Consider the following 25,272-nt stretch of genomic DNA (forward strand, 5'->3'; position numbering starts at 1 on the left):
TGTCTAGCAACGTGTCTTCTTGAAACGCTGAGAACATGCCAGCCTGGCTGAAGAGAACACGAAAACCTGATTCTCCTAACACAGCGAGTGGATGATCGGGCACATTTCTTTGGTGCTGAGGTAGTTGCCATTCCCGTGCCTGTTGTGCCCCCGGGTCAGGATGCTCTCCCAGTCTGCTCCTTTATCTGGTAACACATCAACACCTCTTCCATCCGTTCTGTAACTAGGGAAAGACACCCCTCGGAGGTGATGGCCAAGGCCGGACCATGTGGGTGCTCTGGCGGTACCCCCTGGCACCAGGCTCCTGACCATGAGCTGTGTGGTGCAGCACTGAATCCACCACCACGCGCAGGACGCCAATGAGTGAGGGGTGCGGCTGGGGGACACAGGCGAACTCCTTGCGCTGCCCCGTGCAGGCACCAGCTCACCGCGGGTGCCGGCTCCCCTCTGCACGCACACAGCCGGCTTCGCCCGAGCGCAGACCCCACTCCGGGGCGCAGTTCCAGCCCGTGCGCGCTTCCAGGGCGCGCCCAGCCGCCCGCGGTGACCTGCACCGCTTTCATCTCCTGCCATTCCCCCCTCGCGGCCCCAACCCCTGCGCCGGGACGGGCTCTGCCCCGCACGGCCGCGCTCACAGCACAAGCGCTCCCCCGGCCGCACACCGGCGGCTCCGCCCGCCGCACGCCGCCAGGAAGCGGAAGCGCTGCCAGCGGAATCAGTTCCGGGTGCGAGGAGCTGCGGGAGCGGGCGGGAAGCGGCGGTGGCAGCGGGCCGGAGCCGGGCCGGGCCCCGCCATGTGAGAGGCGCTGACAGCTCCGGGTGAGCGGCGGGCGGGCCGGCGCGGCGCGGCGCTCCCGTGTGGGGCGCAGCCGCTGTGCTGGGGGGGGTGTCCCGGCGCACTGACAGGCCCCGTAGGGGCGGCGGCTGCGGGACGGGCGGCCGGGGCGCGGCGAGGGGCCCGTCTGGGAGCGGTGTCAGCGGGGGCTGCGCTGCTCCCGGCCTCGCCTCGCCCGGAGCCGGCGCCGCGTAACCCGAGTCCGTGTCTCCGGCGCGCTCTCTTGTCAGCGGGGCGGGCCGGGGCCGGCGTCCGCCCCGGCCGCCGCTGGTCGGTGGGGGAAGCCCCGGTCCCTGTCAGCGCCCGTCAAAACCCCGGCAGGTGCGCGCAGAGTTGCGTTGATTTTAGCGTAAACCGAAGCCGAGCGTGAGCTTGGAAGGAGCCCGAGCGGTCCGGGAGACACTGATACGGGAGAGCCGGGCTGCCAGAAGGGAACGGCACAGGATTAGCTGCACCGCAGCTTGGGGCAGCTCCCGGCGTGTGGGCTTGGGATGTGCCGGTGCCTCGTTGCCTGGTCGGGGAGAGCTGCACAGTGTTGAGCCTGTCAGAAGCAACGGGCTGGGACAGCACCATGAAACGTGTTTGCCAGAGCTGCTTTACATCTGCTGCAGAAAACGCTGCTGGTAGCTAGAGAATGCAGGTACTTCCTGGACTAAAAGAAACATCGGTGCCTGACAGCTGTGGTCTAAGGAAGAGGGACAGGGTGAAATAAAAGAACGAGTAGATAGATTTAAATGCATAATAGTAACCAAGTATTACATCGGTAGCACGTAACTTATTGCAATAGTGGAAGATAAAAAACCCCTCACCTCTCCCACCCCACTTAAAGGTCTGGGGGTGTGTATGTATTTCGAGTCTCATGCTGTCAGCTAAAGAGGTTCCTTCCTACTGACAGTGACTTCTGGAAGCCCGCAGCTCAGAGCTGTCAGTACTCACAAAGCGTGGACAGGAGCTGTTTAGCTTTATATAACGTGTACCTAATGAAACTGATGCACAAAATAAGTTTGTGATGGTCACTTGTAGGGTCTTGTCACATCACTTCTGTGGTAACTTCCAGAGCCAAAATGTAGAGGTGATCTGCACTGAGGTTGCAGTTGTTGGGTGAAGCTTTGTTTATGCATCAGTAGTTGTTTCATTTTTTACTCTTTTAATCACTTCCATACAGGCAATTGTGAGGAAGACAATTTGAGAATAAGGGACGAAGGTTGGACTTCAGTTTCACAACCGCTTTCTTTGGATATTTGCTCAAACAAGAGGCTCCTGGTTTATTTGTTTTGCTTTGAGTGGTTTGGTTTTTTTTCTTTCTATGAAATGCTAAATTTGCACTTCCAATAATTTCCCCTGTTGCACCATGCTAAGCATTGAGCTTAGGTTTGTAGCATTATTATTAGCGTGTGTGTATATATACACACATAAATTAATTGGTTTTCATTTGGTTGTTAAAATCACCCCCTCCTTCAAGTGGCTTTCTGTTCATCACATTGTGAATGTTGGTGAGGTAAAAATTAACGCTTTTCAGTTGTTATTAGGCAAAAGGCTGAATTAGTAAAAATACCCCTGCCCGGAGTGGAGGGGTTTGATGTGCTGCTCACCCCTGTAAGTGATGGGACTGCGTCCTGCCATGCTCCTTGCCTGGCACGCAGGACTTTTACCCTTGGTTTCACTGCGGATGTTTGGTACTTTGAGTGTTGCCTCTGTGTCTGCAGAGGAGGGATGATGACATTGACTTTCACTGTTATTGTTCAGATACCTACTGATAAAATTGTGCAAGAACAAAGTTTTCTAGTAGCTACATTTCAGCCTGTACTGACTGGCTTCAGTTTCTGAGGAAACTGGGGGTTTCCTGCATTTTTATGAGGGAATTTATTGAGGCTTTAAATTGTCCTGTAGTCTCCGCTACAGGTTCTGTATTTTAGTCTAAAATAGAAGTGAAGCAGACTCATTTCAAAGCTGGTTGCTGATGAATAATAAGACATATGCACCTTTTATTGTATGCTTACTACAGGTAATTCACTATATCAAGTGTTGGCTGAACTGTCTGTATTTCCTTCGATTCCAACAGCCACTTTTTTTTTTGCTGAATTCAGACTTCCCCAAACATAATACACTTTGTGAATCAAAATTGTAGTGATTTGCAAATGGTTTACAAGTGGAGGAATGAGGATTTGAATCCTGTTTTGTTAAGAAAGGAACTAATTGCTTCCATAGCCATTTATTGTGGTCATTTCCACAACTTGTGTATTGCTCTGATATTGGACTACTAGAAAGGTAGCGTAGTTCTCATGTAGGGTTTTTGGGGGGGTATGGCTTTTGCATCAGGAATTTACTGTAGACCTTTTAGAATAGTGCTGAGCTTAACAAAAGTGTGGGCAGGGAGTTTATGTAGAAACACAGGCTTGTGCAAGCTGGTTTTAACCATCCTGGCAGTTTTATTTACCTGTTAGAGGTGAATCTAACAGAATGTGTTGAACTGAGCTGGAAAGGGGTTTCAGATCACTGGAGTTATAAAAGATGCCATAAATAAAGTGCATGTTATCCTACTGGAGATGCTGCAAACAAAATGAAGTTTCATGCTGCAACAGAAATGTTAACAGAATGTTCTGTTGTGCTGTAGCATCTCTTAGGATCTCCGTATCACCTTTGTTAAACTTCCATCTGAGTCCATGATTGTCACTTACTTATACTGAGGTATCAAACTTTCATGTCTATATGTAGCAATCTCTTCAATGTGTCTAAGTTTAAATGTATTTGAGTTTAAAAACAAGGAATGCAAATCAACCTAAGCAAAGACTCTTGTTTGATTTATTCCTCTATGGCTGATAATGCTTCTAAAATTCAGCTTTGGATTTCCCTGAAAACTCTTCTTCACAAAAGAAGAGTATAAACAAGAGTGATTTAGGAGACTGTGTTGTTTGACATGACAAAGATTTGAGCACTAAGTATGTACTTATTTAATGTTCCATTCGAGGGAAGCTTTGAAAGAAAATGGATGAAGCTATTACTTTATGTGGTCAGGCAGATACTTGCAATTTTATCACCAGTCCTAAAGCCTATTGCTTTGTGTTTTCTTTGGTTTTAGTTAATAGCCATGTGCTTGTGAATTACTGCTATCAGGTAACATCTAGATGACCAAATTCAGACAGAGTAAGGTTTCAACAGCTTTTTCCTTGCCAGAATGCTATGACTTAGCTGATAAATAATATGTTAAAGAGCTTTTAAATGTTAGTTCTATGTAGTGCAGTCAAAGTTTAGAAAAATCTAGTTAGTACACAAAGACTTATTTTATAGGTCTCTTCCATTAAGCTCCAAGTGTTCCCTTAAGTGCCAAGTGGAAACATTCCCCCAGTCATTCTTTCTGTGGTTGGAAGGAGTCGTTCTAATTTTATATAGATGTCTATGCATGGCTCTGATTTTAGTGCATAGATTACACTGAGAAGTGTGTCATTAGGTATATTTTCTGTCACCAGGAGGATGCCTCTGGCAGTGTGTTGTACAGAGCACAAAATAGACTGCATGGATGGGCTGGGAATACACAAGGCTCTATTTGTAGTAATAATCGTGTGTGTTTCTGGAAGAACCTTTAGTGCAATTGATTTTTAAATCTATAGAAAATAGCAGAATCTGATCATCTCACCTGAGATAACTATAATTTAGTTTCCTTCATGATCTCTAAAGGCTGGAGAGTTCTGAAGAAAATGGCTGCTTGAATTTAGGAAGAATTTATGCAAAACCCAATGCTACATATTTACATAGTACTGCGTATATTGTATTATTATAAGTATGCTGTAGTTCTGCACAAAATTGTCTCAGTTGTTGGGAGAGTAGCTTGCCTTTTTACATTATTTATCTGTTTGTTTATTAATGCCTGTGATACTAAAATCTGTCTCCTCACTGTAGGGAAGCTGACCGTGCTTCAGAGCCAGATTTTCAGTAAGGCAGCAGCGCTGTGTGTCACACTGCATTAAGGCCATGCAAGGGCACTCTGCTATATGTTGGCTTTTCAAAGAGGATATACTACTTCACTGTTATGAGTATAAACTTGCAAAAGGCCCTATGATCAGTTTCTTTCCTGATTTCAAAGATTATTTAAAGAGGACTCTTAAGAATGCCCCTAGACTGTGAAGTACCTGATTGTAGTTTTCCTTTGGTACAGCGTTAATTATTGTGGCTGCTGTAATCTGAAAACAAAGGCAAATTTGAAATGCAAATTTAAACAGAAAGGAGTGAGGGTGATGAAGATTTTTGCTATAAATCTTTCCTGATCACAGACAAAAGAGTTACATTGCTAGGTCAAGATTCTCTTGAATACATTTTTGCAATGACATCTTTTCACAGCTGGTGTAGTAAACACTCAATGCTCCAAAATGCAAGCGAGGAGTGTAGTGATTTGTACAAATGGTTGTTTCTTTCCTTGCTTTTTCTCTGTATACTGAGCAGTAATGCATGGAGTTTCCATTCTTGGTGTCGTGGAGCACTTTTCTTGTTTTAGTCTTAATTTTTGTTATGATCCTCAACTTTTCTATGTATTTCAGTTTTCAGACACAGCTGTGACTTGTAATGTCTGTTTTTTCCCCAAGGAACCGATGTTGCTGAGCTAACTAAAGAAAATGCAGGGGATCTTTTCTCACACCTTTGTGTGAGTTCAGATGAGCAGAATTCGTATTATTCACCTGTCCATGATAACAGCAAATCATACATCAGTGGTGAATGAAATTAAACAGGTGCAGAATTAGAAGCAGAAACTAATACGGCGTTGGCAGACACACAGCTTCGTGTTGTAGTTATATGATGCTTCCCTGCTGCTACTGTATGATGTCAGTAAAATTAAAATGCTGAATGTATTTTGTCACCATCTATTCTTGGATTTTTAAGTGAAACGAGCTTTTCTAGAACATAATTTTTAAAGTGAGTTTCTTTTGAAATCTAATGTGAAATGTTAAACGTGTGTCATATCACTCTCATGTTCACAGGTTACCACAATGAACACTGTTGTTTGAAGACACAGGGCAGCAATCCACTACCAGTAAATTCATACTATGGTCTATGTTTACTGTGTCAGACCCTGATGAATAAATGTAATGCAGGCGTGAAGAGAATTGATATGATTCTTTTGGGTGTGACTGGATCATCTCCTACAGAAATAGACAGGAGGCTCAACACCGAGCCCTGCTAAGACTTAGTGAACTTGGTGTCCAGCTTTGGCCTGTGCTTTAAAACAAGAAAGCCTTTAGCCAATTTCTTGGATATATAACATCTATAAAAACCTCAAATACTTTGATCTGCTTGTGCAGGAAGGTTGAGAGAGGACCTGTTCATAGCTCAGTGCCCAGAGGTGGACTTACATTTCACAGGGCTTTAACCTAACTTTGCACTCTGCCGCAGGCAGGGGTGGAAGCTAAAGCAAGACAAAATGCATTACTTTTTAACCATGAGAGTATCTGACATTGCTATGACTTATCTTAGTTCTCACTACCCTTCAAATGCTTGAATTTGCATAATACAAATAAAATTGTCTTCATTCTGAACTTCTGATATGTCCAAAGCTAATTTGTGCTTTAGAGTATCTTTCTGCTACTCTCCTCACCCCAAGAGAAGAGCTTAGGGAGACATTTCAACTTGGAGGAAGCTGTTAAAAAATTGGAGGAATAAATAAGATCATTCTTCTAACTATTATCCGTCAATAGAACACTGTAAGTGGTGCCTGCTCTGGCATGTGTAATGCCAGATTTTTTCCTCAGGTCTTGCCTTCCCAAATTGATACAATGAAGTTGGAATATCCCAGCAAAATCACAGCGCTGTTCCTGCTGCAATCCTGCCTGAATGAACCCTGAATGCGGGGTTCACTGGCATCCTTGTCAGCTCCTGGACTGCTTCAACTAGAGATTTCAGAGTCTGGCTGGAAGTGAGGAAGGGGTTTCTCTTCTGCCAGGTGCTGCTGCTGTTTTAAATTCTTGTCATTTAACCCCAGCTTTCTACAGATGTTTTCAAGGTCACAGGAAGGATGTGTCTTCCAAGGAGATTAAGGTGGAAAAGTAGTCACAAGTGCATGCTGTGGCTTGTTTGCTTTCTTTTTTCAAGAGCAGATGGGGTAGAGAAACTCATTATCCACTGCTTTTTGGACTGTGTTTTCTGTACTTGATCCATTTGCTTTCAGAGCAATACTGTACATTCCCTTGATCTCTATTTCTGTTTTTTTACTGCTTACATTGACAGCCACACTTGCACACTTTTAGCTCCATCATTTTCCCCACTCACTACCAGGATTTGTGCTGTTTACTCCTAACATTTTAAGGAAAATAAGCTGCTTTGTTTCCCAAAAGAAAGACTAAACAAATCTGAGAACAAGGATGTAGAATTACTTGTGGATATATCTGCCTATGGACATAATTGGGTGTTCTAGAAGAGTTGTGATATGCAAGGATCACTATGAATCCCTTTCTTCTTTATGTCCCTCTCTTCTGCTTCTCATGCATTCTCTGGGATGTGGTCACAGTCCATTTTCAGTGTGTGGCCATGTCCTCGGGAACGTGAATTCATTTAGAGATACTAAGAAGCCATTATCAAAAGAACATTTCTTTTTTTCTCAATGGTAAGGCATAAAATGTCCATTTGCCTTCTACTGAGGTACCAGTCCTTCATTCATTCCTTCTGTCTGGACTGGTGGAAGTGGTGACAATTTGTATTTTAATATTTTATGTAGGACTAAGTTGTTCTCCATTTTGCTGAGTAAGAGCCCATAGGGGAGTATAAGGCAAAGAGGAAGGCCACTTTCTGTATATGAAAAGTATATGAATGTACAAGCTTAGGAAAGAGAAACTTAATCAGGAATGTCCTGGTGTCCCATCTGTGCAGAGCTCATAAGCCCCACACCTAAAGGTAGTGGCCTGTGTTGGGTTTATATGGAAGCCTGCTGCCCTGTCAGGTGAGCAACAACTTGACAAAGGTGTATCCTGACTTCTGAAACTTGTCTTCCCAGTGGCATGGGTGCATCTGGTAGGGACTCGAGCGTGGCTCCCTGCACCATGTACAGGGATGCTCAGGAGCACAGTTGAGGTTGCTGTTTAACTACACCTCTGTTAGGCCGGGGTTTGTTTGTTGTAATGTTTGATTTCTGACCTGTGTCTGACTTGCATCAGCTCACAAGCTCTGAATCATTTTGTGGCTTTGTTGCCCTGCCAAAGGTATTTTTGTACAGATAGCTATGATTATACCGCTTCTGCTAACCACCTTCTAGTCCTTATTTCCTTCAGCAGATGAAAGAGCACACAAATCGTCTGTTGTCCTGCTTTCACGTAACAACTGTAAAAACTCAAATGACGTCTGGTTTACCCATTTTAATCTCTGATCCACTGGTATCTTACAGAATATGTTCAGCAACTCTGACAACCTGATTTTGAATGCTCTATGAGAGTTTTAGGCTGTTTCTAAGTCAGACATAATGTTAAGTCAGGAAGCTGGCTGTCTTGTTTCTCTGCTTAAAAAGAAGTTCCATTTGTGGAGATTATGAATGTTAGTTTTAAGTGACAGTAGCTGATACAGCTCCAGCTCTTCCTTTTAGGCTTTTTACCATATTCATATCCATTGATTTTGTTCTTAGAGTGTCTGAATTTTCATCATTTGATTTAAATTGTTCATATGTCCCATTACAGCATGTAACATAAGACATAAATAGAAAAAAATATCCACTAGTATGTTGTGATACATTGGACATGCTTCCTGCGTCAGAAGTCAATGGATGATGTTGAGATCTGTTTATGCAGTTGGAAAAACAGGTATGATGGCAATATTATGTGTTTAGACTTCTGCATTAGTAAGAATGAGAATAGCAATAAAAGCCTGAAGATTTTTGGGGCACTGGATTAGGGGTCCAATCTTGGAAATGTAGGGTGGTGTCTGCTACAGTGAGACACACTCAGAGGGACAAGCATGTGTGTCCTTTTTGTGATAATACTCCATGAAAAATTAGTAACATCCTTTAGATCTTGTTTTGAAATGTATACATCTCCCTACAGCCTCTGGGAACATCCTTTCCCAGTGTATCAGGCAAGTTTGAGTACCCATGGCTTCCGAGCTAGGTTAGAGATCAAATGTCAGATGATTGTAGCTAGGAAATCGCTTCTGTGTCAGATGAGCTTCAACATTCACATCATGGTTGGTCTAAAAAAATCACAAAAGGAGATTTAAAAAGGTTGAGAGTCCCTGGGTGGCTCCAGCGCCTTCCCTTCAAATGCTGCCTTGCAGACTGACCCAAATGCAGTATTATCTGGGAACCTCTGACACACTGGGTAAATAGTTTGGAACTGAGTCCATACTTAAATGTTTCCTTTTACCAGGATTTCCTTGGCTTGTGATGTGTGTATTGAAAGATTGATTTTTACTTTTTTAAGTAGTTGTGCAGTTTCATTTCTAAGGAGGTAAATGTTTAAACAGAAATGTCCCTGTGCCGTGTATTCATCGTCTCTGAGATAACCTTGACATATCTAGACTTAAATGTTTTTAAAACGTATTTGTGTGTGTGCGTGCCCACACACACGTCCCTGTTGCTTTTCTTTAGCCGGTTTTTCAAACCTCATAAAGTACCTCCCAAAGATCATTCTTGGGCAGTTCAACAATGCAAATGTCAATGTAGTGTCTGACTTGAACACCTCCTAAAGCTTCTTGCCTAGAGTTAAATCACTTGCCTGGAGTTAAATCAGAGTGAAATCACAGAGTTCCTTTGAGGACATAGACTGTCCCAGGGAGCCTGGGATGGATTATGAGCATTGAATTGTGAATGTTGCAGAGGGATAATTCAAATTATAGAAATACAAGAAACGGGTAGATTAAGACTTACTTTTTGTATTATAACAAGTGTTTATACCAACTGTTTTGTTGCAATGCACCTTAAAGAGATCAATGTGGTGATTTAACTTTAAAATGTGCAAGCATTTATTTTTTAAATGGAAAACTCTGCATTCATTTTCAGCTGCAAATCTTCTCATTTTTCTTTCAGATTACTCTTTACATCAGTAGAAATGGACAGCAGCAGTTTCATTCAGTTTGATGTGCCCGAGTACAGCAACACTGTTCTGAGCCAGTTAAACGAGCTCCGCCTGCAAGGGAAGCTATGTGACATAATTGTGCATATTCAGGGTCAGCCATTTCGAGCCCATAAAGCTGTCTTAGCTGCTAGTTCTCCGTATTTCCGTGACCATTCAGCGCTGAGCACCATGAGTGGCTTATCAATATCAGTTATTAAAAACCCCAATGTTTTTGAACAGTTGCTTTCTTTTTGTTACACTGGAAGGATGTCCTTACAGCTGAAGGATGTTGTTAGTTTTCTAACTGCAGCTAGCTTTCTACAGATGCAGTGCGTCATTGATAAATGCACACAGATACTGGAGAGTATTCATTCAAAGATCAGTGTTGGTGATGTTGACTCTGTCACTGTTGGTGCTGAAGAAAATCCTGAAAATCGCAATGGAGTTAAGGACAGCAGTTACTTTGCCAATCCCATTGAGATATCTCCCCCCTATTGCTCTCAGGTGCGACAGTCAACAGCAGGCAGCGATCTTCGGATGGAAACTACTCCAGGCAAAACTCTACGTAGTCGTCTGCAAGAAGAAGGGCATTCAGATCGAGGAAGCAGTGGGAGTATCTCTGAATATGAGATTCAGATTGAAGGTGATCATGAGCAAGGAGACCTGATAGTAAGGGAAAGTCAGATTGCAGAGGTGAAAGTAAAAATGGAGAAGTCTGACAGGCCAAGCTGCTCTGATAGCTCTTCGCTTGGTGATGATGGATATCATACTGAAATGGTGGATGGAGAGCAAGTGGTAGCCGTAAATGTTGGTTCCTATGGGTCTGTCTTACAACATGTTTATTCGTTTTCCCATGCCTCATCACAGGCTACAGGTATGTCGGAAACCTTCGGAAGCCTGAGCAATACGAGTCCTTCCAGGTCAATGCTGAGCTGTTTCAGAGGGGGTCGCGCACGCCAGAAACGGGTATCCACTGGTCACTTGCACAGTGATGTTCAGGGCTTGGTGCAAGGGGCTGACAGTGAATCCATGGTGAGTAACCCAGGATATGAAAACAGTCCACGGGAAAGAAACGCAAGAGGTCATTGGTATCCATACAATGAGAGGCTGATCTGTATCTACTGTGGAAAGTCTTTCAACCAGAAAGGGAGCCTTGATCGACACATGCGATTGCACATGGGAATAACTCCTTTCGTGTGCAAGTTCTGTGGGAAGAAATACACCCGCAAGGACCAACTTGAGTATCATATTCGTGGTCACACAGATGACAAGCCCTTTCGCTGTGAGATCTGTGGAAAATGTTTTCCTTTCCAGGGTACACTCAACCAGCACTTGCGAAAAAATCACCCTGGCGTAACAGAAGTAAGAACCAGGGTAGAGTCTCCAGACAGAACAGAAGCATTTGCGGAACAGAAAGTAGATAATGATGCTTCAGCTTCTGAAGCTATGGATTCTAGTATGGAAATTCATGCAATGTCTAACGCATCTGATTAAAATACTACATTCTTAGTGCAACACAAACAAGCACATTACTAATGTATTTTTAAAATATATTATTCTTTTAGTAATCTTCAGTACAAGTATAACAGCCGTTTAATTTTCCTGACCTTCTGGAAATCAGTTCGAAATGGTTTCTGGAGAAGACTACATAAGTATTCTTTGTTTTTGAAGGAGGCTGGGTTGGTTGTTGTTTTGTTGGGGGGGGGGGGTGTTGTTTTTGTTTTGTTTTACTTTTGAAGATGCTCGAAATCTAAAAGACAGTGTGCTGGGGAAAGCATAGAAAGAGTCTGCTAAAGTGTCCCTACTGGTTGATCTGGCAAGACACAAATTCCAGTGGAGAAAGATATTAGAAAAAGATTGGCAGCTCTGCTGGATACACCAAGAAGCTGTAATCTTCCCTTATTTTATTTCTAAAGCCCTGTTGCTGGTAATGTGTTACACAGCAGTGGGGAGAGAAGAGAGTATTACAGCTTTGGTTCCTTCCGTGTGTCAGGATGAAATCTGTTTGCTTTTACTAACTGTTTTTGGTAGTTAGTCTGTTTATATATATAAATTTGCTTTATATATATAAAATGCTTTCACTTTTCCTATTCTGGTTGAGGTGAATGTAAAAGTATGTCAAGGTTTATACCATGTACCACTCTTACAACTGCTAGGTCTTCTCTCTGCTTAGGATTTAGAACTTCGGACTTTGGGAGGATGGTTTTGGTTTTAAAAGAATGTTTGGTTTTCATTTTATTCAACTATTACTTTGTGTGCAAAAGTGAGCAAAGCGAATTACCTTGGTTTAATAGCTTTGCTTTATAACATATATAAACCAAATGCCATAAATCTATTAAATTATGGTTAAATTGTTGAGGGGTTATGTTAGTTGTCTAGAATGCAAGCTGGACAACCTGTGGTGCTGACCTTTTTATATATATAGAGATAGATATATCTATATATATATATATCTTAAAAAAATATTAGCAAACCTAAAAGTAGCATTGTGGTTTTAAATGTGTTTTTACTGGCCTCAGAATCTACCTTCATTTCGTACTGTAGAACCATACCAGGTAACTAAATTTAACTTCATCACTCTTTGTGGTTGGTTAAAACCTGAGAGCGATGTTGTTAACTACAGTATTTCCAAGCAGTGTTTTAATAGGTCTCTTCACAGAGAGCTGTTTTCAGGTGCACATTGACTTCCTACTTAAAGCTCCAAGTGATATGTCGTCACTTGGAATTTGTACTTTTTTTTGTATAAAAAAACAAATACGCTACGGGAATTTCAAGCAATATGTCTGTTATTTCATGTGTGAGTATTACAGAGTTGCTATGGCTTCCCTACTATTTTCCATGGTTGTTTTCTGCATAAAGGAACTACCAACAACTTTTAATATACTCTAAATCTTTTTGTTTCACCAAATGTGTTTTATTAATATGGTGCTAACTTTGTCATTTAGGTCAGTATAATATATAAAATGTGAAGCATAATGGTAACAGTTAAACAAAAGAAAAAAATAAAAAAAAAAGAAAAAAAAATACCCAAATCCACCACCAAACCAACCAGAAAATCCCCACCCCAAACAAGCCCAACAAAAAAAACAGTAATAGCCTAAGAGACCTCAAAAGCATGAACTGGCAAACACTACTGTGTAAAAGTCTACCTGATGAACAGAATTAATCACGTGCTTCTTTAAAATACAGGTTTTGTATAATTGGGCCTTAATGTTTGTTTAGCAAATATTGAAAATCCATCTGTGAACATGCTGTTTAACTCCTGAAATTCAGAAAAGAAAAGCTCATTCCTAAATCACAGGAAAGCAAAAAGGTAGGTTTGCTACCTTGTCAAGCCTTTCTGGCTCCTGTGAAGTTGGGGCATATTTGTGCAGTAGCTTTATTAAATACACTAGTTCTTAATATTGTGACAGTCTGCAATAAGAAGTAATTTCACTCAATATGGATTTACAGTCTAAGCCCCACCTGCTCCACTGGAGCACTTAATTTGAGTACAGGATTTGCCTCTTTTGTCCTAAAATCTGCCTCACTACAGAGGCAGAGGGTGGGGAGATGTTTCTCTCTTTGAAGCAACAATAGAACTTTTGTTTCCAGTAAGGGAAAATCTATGTCTGTGTCTAGGGAAGGTAGTCTATGTGTTTACCCACTTAAAAACATGTTGGTGTTTCTGATACTGTTTTTTTTTTTTCCTGAATGTTTGTTTTAAGTAATTAAATGCAAAAAAAAAAAAAAAAAAAAAAAAGTGTTTTGACAAATGAAGTTTGAGACATGCAAAATCCAAGAAATGTACAGTTATTCTTTACCCTTTATCTTGGACCTGTGCGGTGGTGCCTTTGGTGTGACCTTTTTCCATGGAAGTATGAGTTGAGGATAGCAGGATGTGGGTACTAATTTTATATTTCTTGAATTTCTCCATGTCACAATCTGAACATTATTTAAATCTAGTTCTTTGTATTTGTAAATGTATTAAAATGGTTTGAGTTTACCAAAGAGTGACTTATCCAAAATTGTCTCTGACAAAAAAAAAAAAAAAAAACAAACAAAAAAAAAATCCAACATCACTTTGATTGTACAGGTTCAGGTTCAAAACATTGTAACAGGACTGTTAAGGGGCAGGAAATGATCACTTTTTCTACAAACTCATGATTTAGCAGTGCAAGTTCTGCTTGCTCCTGTTCTTGTGGATGCGCCATTTACCCTTTCCACTGCTAGCAGTGTTAATAATTATCAAGCCATAACACAGTACTGTAAAGTCCAGCAGTGCTTCAAAGGATGCATACGTAGGTGAGCATAAAACATTATCCAGCATTTACATTGACACTTACCAAGTGTGTAACTCTGGTAGAAAACGAACTTCAAACCTGGCAACATCAATTAAATTGTGCCTTGTCACATAGTGGTATGCCAGGATGAACATTGTCATGGAACATGAAGCATTATGTAATTGAAGTTCATTTCACAAGTCCACCAAAACAGAGTATGCTGTGTTATTTTAAGCAAATGATGGAAGTACTGTACAGTGTCATGTGTCTGTACAGTTTTAAGTTAGCACAGAGCTGTTACACATTTCATTTACAATAAATGCAGAAGTCAAAAAAATATGTGAAGAAATATTTGACAGCAAAATAAATCATGAAATTATATAGGCTGGTTCATAATTGAGTCTCTTCTTAATCTACCTTTTTAATTACAGAAAAATGTGAAAACAGTGACAGTGTCCTTTCCTCTAGATGTTTAACCTATTATGACAAACTGTGAAAATAAAGGATTTTATACCTTTGCTAATGTTTGTGGTTTTAAACAGCTATTTTAGTTTTCTTAAATCAGTTATCTTCCATATTGTTTCTTTTAAACTTGTAAATACATTTAGAAAACAGCTTTGTAAATACAGTATATTAAAAGTTCAGTTTGGTCACTAAGGCCTCAAGATTGGCTCAGCTATTTTAGTGAGAAATCTTTTAATAGCATAAAGGATACTGTCAGTTCACTGTTCAGCAGAATATACTGTAGGCCTAAATTGATAGTTCTTAATGCAGTCTTCCCAAGCATAAATTCATGTTTTATGCTGAAGCCTTTGGTTTACTTTCTGACGAAACAATGAGGCCTCTTAATATGTTTATGGGAAGAACAGCAGGAATAAAATCAAGGGCTGGGAAAAGATCGAATGAGCTTTACCTTTAAATATATATATATCTTATTTGAATTTTTGTATTAGTTTACTGTGATTCTTTTATTGTCATTTTTCTAAACAGGTTTCACATGAAACCATTGAAAGGGACTCAAATATGCAACACCTAATCTATTTTCCAAGGGAATTTTTCCCTTGAATGGTGCTTTTTGACTGGTCAGGGTTATTTATTAAATTTTATATTTGAAAGTATTTCGGGAATTATGTAAATTCTTTATATGAATCTGTTTATTTCATGAATTGTAAATTTCATAATACTCAGTGATTGAATCGGAAGTTTAGTAAAGTCATTCAAAATGTTCAAAGTTTATATAATCTGTGTGCATTTTACATATATTTTAACAAGTGCCAGGATAGTTGTATTTAATATTGTAGATATAAAACTACTTGCACATCCCTGTGACAGCATTAACTTACGAGAGTTTACATTTTTTAAAAGAAATGCTAAACAAACAAGTAAGCCTGAGAGCCGTGTCCTGTGTTTCTTCAGGGGGTGTGAAGCTGAGTGTCAGGAACAGAGCAGGTTCACTTCTAGTTCATGAAACTCCTGCTCTGGTGGCTACAAGAAACTGCTGTCTTCTCCCATTCATATACACCATGAAGTCAGCGTCTGGGCTTGTATTGCAAGCCTCTGGTTATGTATCTGGTTAGAGGTAGAGCTCTTGCACGATTTAACAGTGTTTGTTTCTGACTGAAAAATGGTATTTTTAAATAACTTTTATTTGTATGGTTGTTTTTCATGAGAAATAATTGAACAGTTTGAATGACTTGACTTGGTGTCATTATCTTGCAATATAAACCGGTAACCTCACAACTCCACACTTCATCACCATATGAAGTAAATGAAGCTAGCTAAGCTGATGCTGTAACAATAAATAACTTGCCATTAAGGATTATTTTATAGCATGAATTTTAAAATATTTATTCAAATGATATTTTACTCTTGTATTCACTTTGGTTTTAGATTTGTGACATGAATATTTCAGTGCTGCTTTATTTTGTTCTGATGAATTTGTTTCTTGCTTGTAAATTGCTTTTTTTATGGTATAAAGTCAATGGGAATTGCTGTTTGTAAATTAAAATGCTTCTAGAGCAAATCTATGGTGTCAGTGTCTACATTTAGGTATTTAATTACTAAGGAACTTGCATTTTAGATGCTTTTCCTGAAGTGTTACAAGAAGCTGTGGTTTAATACTCATGTACCAACAAGTAATCACAACTCCTGAGAGACAAACTACTCCTGAAGTTTCTCCTTTTTGCCAGCATTGCTGGTTTAGTCCTGAACAGATGGAGTTTTGTGCTCCAAACCCTTGTCCAGCCCTCAGAGCAAAACAAAACCCTGGCTGGGTGATGGCAGTCTGCCTTGCACTGAGCCAAAGGCAAGTCACTTGGGCTGGGGGTCATGTTTCTTTTTGACAGCAGCATTTGCATTTTATGTTATGCCATATGTAAGAGTAGAGCTAATTCTGTCCTCAGCAAGCATAAGGGTACAGCTCCTCCTAGCCCACGATCTTGAACTGAAGCTACTTTCTGCTGATAGCCCAGCCTTAACTTGCTTCATGGCAGCTGGCTGCTGACAGCTCTTTAAGTGCCTTTGTAACAAGAAGCTTCTTGGAGGAGTTAATATATCCTCAACCAAGTTGTATACTACCAGTGATTTGCTGAGACAGACTTACCCTTCCTGGGAGAACTGGAATTTTGCAGAAGGAATTTTTGCTTTATATTCATGAAAACACAGCTGATACTATTAAATTTGGTTAAAATTTACCGTCACCATTGCTAGTATTTTATTGTGAGAGATGTATGCCAGCAAAGATTTTGTTCTCTAATAAAGCTGAATTAAATTTAAATAGGTTTTAAACTCATGTGGTGGCAAAAGGGTGTGTTTGTCTAATGCTAATGCAGCTGAAGGATGTAGCTATCTTTACTGGCCTTGGGGTTTTGGGGCGTGGGAGGTTGGTTGGTATGGGCAGACTGAGGAAGATAAACCATTTCAGCAAAACATCTGCTCAAATCCCCTTACTTATATGGACTGAAAACATGATGTAGAATGGGGTAAAGAAGACATGACTGCTAGGAGAGGAATAAATGTAATGTTGGCTTGACCGGGAGAGCAGGGAAACAGAATATAACTTGCTTCTTGCATCCCCCTCCTTATCTGGTTTGGTTTGTTTTGCTTGAGCTGGTAGAATTGTTCCATCTTGTCAGGCAGCCATCCAAGTTAGAAATCAGATGCAGCAAGGTTGCATCCATGGAACTTGACACAGCTTTTAGAGCCAAGCTGCTCATCAGTTCTTTCAGGAAATACTTGCTGTGTTTCCTTCATGATAGGTTTCTGTCCACAAAGCAGTCATACAGGCAGCTTTAGCTCTTTCCTGTGCAGACTTGTGAGTTGAGAACCATGTGAGCTGACATGATCCTCCACAACTGCATTATAAATGTCACAGACTTGTTTACAGCAGATAGTCCCCAAAGGGAATGTGGCACAGATGTCACAAAGCACTGGGCACCTTGTGGAAATTGCTTTAGCTTGCAAGTGTACAGAAGGGGCTGCACCACAGCATCACTAACATGCCCCGGTATCTCGTGGTTATTCCTGTTTGAAGGCAAGTGGAAAGTTTCCTCCTTGATATGGCTGACTGGCTTTAGTCAAGCAAAACAAACATGCTGGATTTTGTTTGTGCTATGCAAGTGCAATTTAAGTTACGGAGTTCCAGATAAATTTACCCTTTAGACTGGATACTGTTCATAAGGATACTAAACTTTTTGGGAGTGATGGGGGAAGGGCAAGTTTCTAAGAATTTCTTTCACATGGAATCTGGAGAGGGGCTTCTGATAAGGGTCTGTAGTGACAGGACAAGAAGGAACAGCTTTAAATTGGCAGAGGGGAGATTGAGATCTTAGGCAGAAGTTCTTCCCTGTGAGGGTGGTGAGGCACTGATGCACATGGCTCAGAGAAACTGTGGCTGCCCCATCCTTGGCAGTGTACAAAGTCAGGCTGGATGGGGCTTGGAGCTACCTGGCATTAGAGAAATGCCCTTGACCAAACAAATGCCCATCCTTCTATGAAGAATGATTTTTTGAGGCAGTTTTGCAAGGTTGATGGATAATTCATCAGTAAAAAGCAGTGTCAGGGGCAGTACTAAGGTGCTTGTTTGAAAACATAGTAAGCAGGTAAAGGATAATGACTCTGGCTAGATATAAGTGAAATGTGATGATAAGAAAATAGATATATTGAGAATTAATGGAAAAGCCCTTAAAAGTGAAGATACACAATTGCTTTTGGAAGAGAAAACTTGTGAAAACAATTAAGGGATATGACCAAAGCAACAAGATTAGATAACTGTATTTGGAGGTTTAATGGGTCAAAACTTGTCATGCTAGTCAAAGCTGAAGTGATGATGTTACAATCAAATTTCACACAGTGTAAAGCACAGTGTCTGTCTCTTCAAGAGTCATTCATACTACATCAGAAGACTGTAGTATTTGAATAGTCTCTTAAGATTGATTTCTCTCCTTCTATAGACAGAAGTCCTCTGATATGAGACATGGAGTTCCACTGGGCTCAGATACAAGATGACACAAGTCAACTACCTGTGTAAACTGGCTCGTACCTTTAAAGGACCCCTTCTTTTTCCATGTTGTCCACACAAAGATGTGGAAATAAGAGAAACTGTGGTGGTGTACATTATTTTAAGATTTAAAAGATGTCTCTAGACCAGCAGAATAATTCTGATATTCTTTGCACTTAGCACTTACAATTTTTTCAGGTTTTTCTTTGACTTCCTTTTTGTCTAGTAAACCTTTTTTCAATGTATTTTTGCTGCATAGAAATCAAACTTCATCTAGTTCTATCTAGAGATACACCACTGACCTTGGGTAGCTCATATTTGTTTAAAGTTGCAGTCCATGGCAATAATTACAGTACCATAGTACAGTATGGGTGGTTAAACTTCAACTTATCTGCTTGGTTAGAGTTTGTCCCTAATAAGTTGGAAAATACTTTAGGCTACTTCAGCACAGATAGCCAATAAGAGAATTGTATTGGCTTAACTAAAGTAACTTATTTCCAAAGCATGAATTTGGTAAAGCTTGAAAAAGTTTTCTCTAAATCAGCTTCAAGCAATGCTGACAGACAAATGCACACAGGAAAAAGTTTAGTTATTGAAACTGATATTTTATAATCTTAAATAACAAACAAGTTCTTGATCTACTTTCATTTGGTTCATTTTTCTTACTTTCTATTGTATTGCGCATGGATTTAGGAGAAAATTCAATCAAATGTCAGTTGAACTATAGACAGAAACACTATATTAAAATCTTGGGAAATTACCTGGCTAATGGCATTGTCCAAAGTGACATTATGTGGCTGGCTACTTTGCCAACCTTTTCAAGTAACTCAGGTCAGTACAACCCTAAATCTTGCCTATGCATTTTTTTCCACCAGAGGGTGCTGGCCAGTTTTTGAAAGTATAAATTACGTAGGGATCATTTAAGGTGCAGCGCATAGGAGAAACCTGAAACGGGAACTAAAAAAAGGTTTCCAACCTCTGTTTATTATAGTACCCTCAACAGGAGCAGCTGCCAAGTAATCCCATTCTTAGCAGGGCAGTGTTTATATCCAGGATTTCAGAGGATGTCCTGCTGTAATGCACAAGACCTATTTGGGCAGTGGCAGTAGACATCACTTTGCAGTACTTTAAGCATCAGTTTGGAATCTCAGAATCTCATAATTATTAGGATAGGAAGTAACTACCTTTCAGATTTTTTTTTCTGAATCCTTTAGAAATACCAGTAGCTATATATATATATTATAATATACGTAATTATATATATTATTATTGTTATTTTAAGAGGACTGTAGCCCATGAACTCCTGTTTTAATGTCCTGGCATTGTGATACAGGACAGAGTGGAAAACATTTTCCCAAGACGATCTTGTACTCTTTCTCTAGTGGAAGCTGATGCTAGAAGTTTTAGAGGAAAGCGCATGTAGCTTAGTAGTACCAACAGGATCAACTCTGCATATGCCTACGAGCTGACTGGAGATCCATACAAAAGTAGTTTAAATTCTTCAGCTATTCTGGTGGTATAGTGTGCAGGGAAAATACCTTTCCATATAGTGCATTTGGTTTTGATTTGGATATTGGAGTTGTGAGCATCAGTATTCACAAGCAGATCCCAAATCTATGTTTATTTTTATAGTGTATTTTCAAATAGAATCTTTCTGCTTTGGAAAGAGCTCACACGTTTAATTGGGATGTCTGAAGGTGTTTAATCTTCTCTGGACTTGATAGTCATTGAAGTAACTAGTTACTAGTTACTTCTAGTCTCCTTTAGTAACTGGGAGATTGGAGAGAGACCTGGTTTCAGCTGTAACAGTTACTTTTTTCTCCTTCCTTTGCTGGTGCAGTGCTGTTTTGGCTTTAGTCTGAGAACAGTGCTGATAACACAGCATGGTTTAGTTGTTGCTCAGTAATGCTTACTCTGATCAAGGACTTTTCAGTCTCATGCTCTGCCAGTGAGGAGGGGCACGGGAAGCCAGGAGGAAGCAGAGACAGGACACCTGACCCAGACTAGCCAAAGGGGTTTTCCATACCACAGCACATCGTGCCCAGTATAGAAACTGAGGGAAGTCACCTGGAATGGACCCATTGCTGTTTGGGTCAGGCTGGGTATTGGTTGGCGGGTGGTGAGCAATTGCATTGTGCATCAGTTGTGTTTATTTTCTTTTCCCCCTTTAGTTTTATATTCTCTTGCCTTGTTACTTTCCTTACCATTATTATTATTAGTAGTAGTAGTTCTGTATTATACTTCAGTTATTGGACTGTTCTTATCTCAACCCATGTTGTTTACATTCTTTTGATTCTCTTCTCCATCCCACCCAGAGAGGGGGAAAGGGGAATGTAAGTGAGCGGATGCATGGTGCTGAGTTACTGGCTGGGCTTAAACCACAAGAGAGACAAGTTACGTGTTCTGGACATCATAGTATCTCTCAAACGGCCTCTGAGTACCCTCACTAGGGTTTTGTTCTGTCATGTGTTAACACCACAGTTCAATTTGATACACTGGAAAGCAATCCTGCATGTAGCTAATACCACACAGGGCAAATGTTTTCCCTTCAGTGCTGCTTGCAGACCACCTACCCGCTGACCACTGCTTGTGGAGAAGCTGTAATTCAAAGAAAGATGCACCTTGCTTTTGCCATGTAGCTTCGAGCACTGTCCTGCACCACTGCCGAGAGGTGAAGCGTTTAGCATGTGGTAAGTCATGCACGGTGGGAAGGTTCTCTCTTCTAAGTATGCTCAGGAGGCCGCAAAGCCCTGCCTGTTGCTGTGGGAGAACGCGTTGCCTCACTGCCGGGCGTCTCCCGCACCGTCGCTGGGCTGTGAACCCGAACCCGCTCTCGGTTTGGGGGTCGAGATGTTCTTCCATGTACCGCAGAAGAGGAGCTCCTACCCGCACCGCGGCCAGGGTGAGTGGCTGGAGACAGCCCGTTTGCCACCTCTGCGCGTACGACGGGCCGCGTTCCCTCAGGGAGCGCCTGAACCCGCCCCGCCGCCCGCTGCCAGGCTGCGGGCGGGACCGACCACGGGCACACCGTCCTGCGGGGCAACACCGGCGCCCAGAGCCCGGGCTGCGGCCCGCGGGGCCGCCCTGTGTCGCTGCGGGCCCGTCCGCTGAGGGCTCCTCCTGCGAGCGGCCGGACCGGGCCCGCCGGCGGGCGGGCGGGCGGGCGGGCGGGGCCGCAGCCCAGCACTCGCAGCGCACCTGCAGGCGGCGGTGGCGCCTCCTGCGCAGCGCCAGCCCGGCAGCCGATTGGCTAGCGCTCCCATGCGCAGCGGCGATTGGCTGTCCGGCCCGTCACTCCAGTGCTCCCCGTTCCCGCCCCTCGCCCCCCCTCAGCCGGCTCGGGCCTTGTCCGCCGCGGCAGCAGCGGGTGGGGGGCTCGGTTCGGCGGGCGGCCTGAGGCGGCCCACCCCGGGCCCGCTGCCGGCGGGGTCCCCGCGCCGAGGAGGCTCGCAGGCGACGCTGGGCGCAGCCGCTCCCGGGCAGGTGAGACGCGGACAAGCCCAGCGGGACAGGTGGGACCCGGCCCCGGCTCTTCACCTCCGCGCGGGGCGGCTGCTCTCGCCCAGCCCCGCCCCGCTGTAGGCTCGTCCGCCGCAGCCCCCCCCCGGCCCGCTTGCCCGTCGCGGTCTCCGCTTCGGGCGTGTGCCGTGGCCGGAGCTCTGCGCCGGCGGGCCTGGCCGGAGCCCGCCCTCCAAGGACGCGCGGCTCTAAGGGCTCCTGGCCCTGTGGAGGGGCGGTGAGCGCGGTGCGGGGCGCAGCCCGTCTCTGCGGGCGGCGGTGGCGCGGCCCGCGGGCAGGTGCGCTGGGGGAGGATCAACGCCGCTCGCCGCGGCCTCCGGCGCGAGGCCCCGCCTTGTGAGCGCCGCTCTGGGCCGCGCCGCGCCGGGCTCTGACTGAGGGGCGTCGGCGGGTGCCCGCGCGGCCTTGCAGAGCGGCGGCCCCTCGGGAATGGCCGCTGGGCCCAAGGTGCGGTCCCTGCCCGCGCTGCGTGCCCCGGCCTGCGCCAGCCCTGCGCACCACTGCTGCGAGCTGTTGCGGCCCCGCGCAGGTATTTCCCCAGCGGGCTGCGGTGTTTCGCTCTGGGACGCCCGGTGTTGTGCTGCCCGAGGCTTGGTGGGCAGTGGGAGGAGCCCTTCTAGAGGATGTGTTTGTCGAGCAGGGTAGTGGGGGGAGCAGGTGGAAACCTGCTGGGTTTGGCCACATCCTCCACTGGGATTTCAGAATAAATCTGAAAACCATTTGCATGTCATGTGAGGGATGCTGTGCAAGTCCTGTTAAAGAACTTTGGCTGAGATCTGTTTTTAAAGCGCTTCAGATAATTTTTGGGCTGGCTTCAGCGTGTCAAAGGTTTTGGCATACACTGGAGAAGGAACTGTTGCTGAACTTTTCAGCTGTAGAACCGCAGCATGCCTTTTGTCTGTTGTTCTGTACCTGAAAATATTGAACATAATCTCTTACCTGGCTTATTATTGGAAAAAAAAAATTACAGAATCACAGAATTGGTTGCATCAGAAGAGACCTTAAAGCTCACCCTGCCACTGGCAGGGACACCTTTCCCTAGACCAGGCTGCTCCAAGCCCCAGCCAACCTGGCCTTGAACACTGCCAGGGATGGGGCAGCCGCAGCTTCCCTGGGCACCCTGTGCCAACACCTCACCACCCTCACAGGGAAGAACTTCTGCCTAAGGTCTCATCTCAGTTTCCCCTCTGTCAGTTTAAAGCCATTACCCCTTGTCTTGTCCCTGCATGCCCTTGTTAAGAAGTCCTTCTCCAGATTTCTGGTAGGCCTCCTTATAAAAATTTAATTTAAAATTAAGTCTGGGTTGGTCTCTTTTACGATGTGGAAAGATATTCCTTGCCTTAAAGACATTGCAGTTGAATGTAGCAATCTGCCCTTTATGGCCAACAGGTGCTTTTAAAGTCAGATCTGTTTTCACACTGAGCATTCATGCTGTGCCTAGTAGTCATTCTTCATGTGTGAGAAGGACAGGAAGTGTGTGTAATAAGGATAGAACTATGTGCACTTGTTTACTAGTTTTCTGTGTTGCCTATCCCGCATGGTGTGGCACCAGTTTGAAGAGAAAAACAAAACAACAACAACAAAAACCCCCAACAAACAGAAAACTCCTATTATAACCAAGTTCTTTTATTATTTTTCTGTTCATTTACCTTATTTTAGTAAAAGGGCAATATCTAGGAATCAAGAGGGGCCATAGTTACGAGCTTTGCTTTTTTGTTGCATGTGACCTTTGTTTATATTATGAACTCTCAGTGCAGTGTTACAGGAAAAAAAGGCTTAATTCTATAAATAAATAGACAAGGAAATAGTGGACAGAATGGGGAAGATTTTAAGTTCTAAAGCGTTTGGTGAAAGTGATACTTGATTATAATGCACATTTTTCATATCCTCATTTGAAAAAGGAAAGTAAAAGTTCCGAGTTTATCTCATGTCATCTTGAAGTGACAGAAGGTGAAGAAGGTTTAGGTGTGGAGTTTACGCCAATTAGTGCGCTCACATTTTAAATGTTTAATTCTGCAACTGGTATGTGAATGTAGATTCCAGTTTTGTCCTTTGCCAAAGAAAAAAACTGTTTGACATAGTTAAATTATGCTGCTTTAAATGACTTTCTGTTTTGACTACATCTCTTGATTTCATAAGCAGTCAGATATTTGGAAGTATCACATCTCTTTAAGTACAAGAATTTGTAAGAAAGGAGACTAGTTTAAAAAGTATGTGTTTTCTTATGTTTGGATCTGAAGACAGTTACCTGTTTTGCATAAATTTCTCCAAAATAAGTGTTTATAGAACATGTTGCAACAAAGAAGTTGAAGAAAATGGAAGGTTAATGGAAGCTTTAAAAGTTCCTTTAGCAAGTAATATGAAACATAGGGATTTTATACTATTTTACAGTTGTCTAAGATATGGTTTGGAATTACCTCATTTTTATAGTGGTTTTTTTTCCTGATTCCTGTCATTCCTTTATATATAGAATCAGAATCATAGAATGAGTTGCATTGGAAAGGACCTTAAGCTCATCTAGTTTGACCCCCTGCCATGGGCAGGGACACCTCACACTATGTTGTCTGTAGGTTGTCCTTGGTATTCTCCATAGCTCAAAGCTTTTTGTCAGCTATAGCAGATAACTGTATTATTATAAAAAATAATTTTTACTGTGTTTGTTTGTGAAACACATGCTTCAACTTGAATGAATGTTGTCTCTTTAAAAGTTGCTCAGTTAATCTGTGGGAAGGTGCAGCAGTTGTGTTTAATGCAGGATTCCAAATACTGATGCATCTTTTTTTTCCCAACAAGAGGCTGTTTTCTTCCCTGTTTGTTAATGTTTTCATGAGCTTCTGTTTGCTGACATCAGGAGGTGGGGGTGTGTATCTGCTTCTGATAAATGCTTTTCATCTGCCTCATTGATGTCTGTCTTCAATACCAAATGACCTTTGACTTATCAACAGCATGGGGGGAGGTGGAGAAACAGGAAGAATTAATGCTGCCTGGTAGAAAAGTTTGGATACACTGGACATTGCCATCACAGAGTTTGCAAAGGCAATTTTTTTTCCAGATGTATCAAATTTTTACTTGAAAAGTTAGTTTTTAAAGCCATTGAGAGTGAAAGAAGTAGATAGAATGGAGCATGCTCACAGGCAG

At 42.6% G+C, this 25,272-nt stretch overlaps 2 protein-coding genes across 15 annotated transcripts in view; both read left to right on the top strand.

Moving 5' to 3' along the window:
* The first annotated feature begins 730 nt into the window (after positions 1 to 730).
* On the top strand, positions 731 to 16,908 carry ZBTB34 (zinc finger and BTB domain containing 34). 4 transcript variants are annotated; one of them, XM_065695641.1, is made up of 3 exons: positions 731 to 819; positions 8,485 to 8,607; positions 9,828 to 16,908. In XM_065695641.1, exons 2-3 carry the CDS (start codon positions 8,567 to 8,569, stop codon positions 11,347 to 11,349), a joined length of 1,563 nt encoding a protein of 520 aa, XP_065551713.1. In that variant the 5' UTR covers positions 731 to 819; positions 8,485 to 8,566; the 3' UTR covers positions 11,350 to 16,908. The 4 variants fall into 4 exon arrangements, with proteins under 4 accessions (XP_065551713.1, XP_065551716.1, XP_065551715.1 ...); XM_065695643.1 differs by lacking the exon at positions 731 to 819 and adding an exon at positions 6,515 to 6,525; XM_065695644.1 differs by lacking the exon at positions 8,485 to 8,607.
* Positions 762 to 25,272, top strand: part of RALGPS1 (Ral GEF with PH domain and SH3 binding motif 1) — a 100,822-nt gene continuing 76,311 nt past the window's right edge. For 3 of the 11 annotated variants that reach the window (XM_065695629.1, XM_065695632.1, XM_065695630.1), the window contains exon 1: positions 21,952 to 22,098. The gene's annotated coding sequence lies outside the window, so the exon portion shown is untranslated. Of the gene's footprint in view, positions 820 to 21,381; positions 21,518 to 21,951; positions 22,128 to 22,248; positions 22,413 to 22,445; positions 22,664 to 25,272 lie in introns of those variants that run through there. The other 8 variants (XM_065695636.1, XM_065695640.1, XM_065695631.1 and 5 more) reach the window with 5 other exon arrangements.

This window comes from Lathamus discolor, chromosome 15, assembly GCF_037157495.1.
Source record: "Lathamus discolor isolate bLatDis1 chromosome 15, bLatDis1.hap1, whole genome shotgun sequence".
NCBI classification, from domain to species: domain Eukaryota; kingdom Metazoa; phylum Chordata; class Aves; order Psittaciformes; family Psittacidae; genus Lathamus; species Lathamus discolor.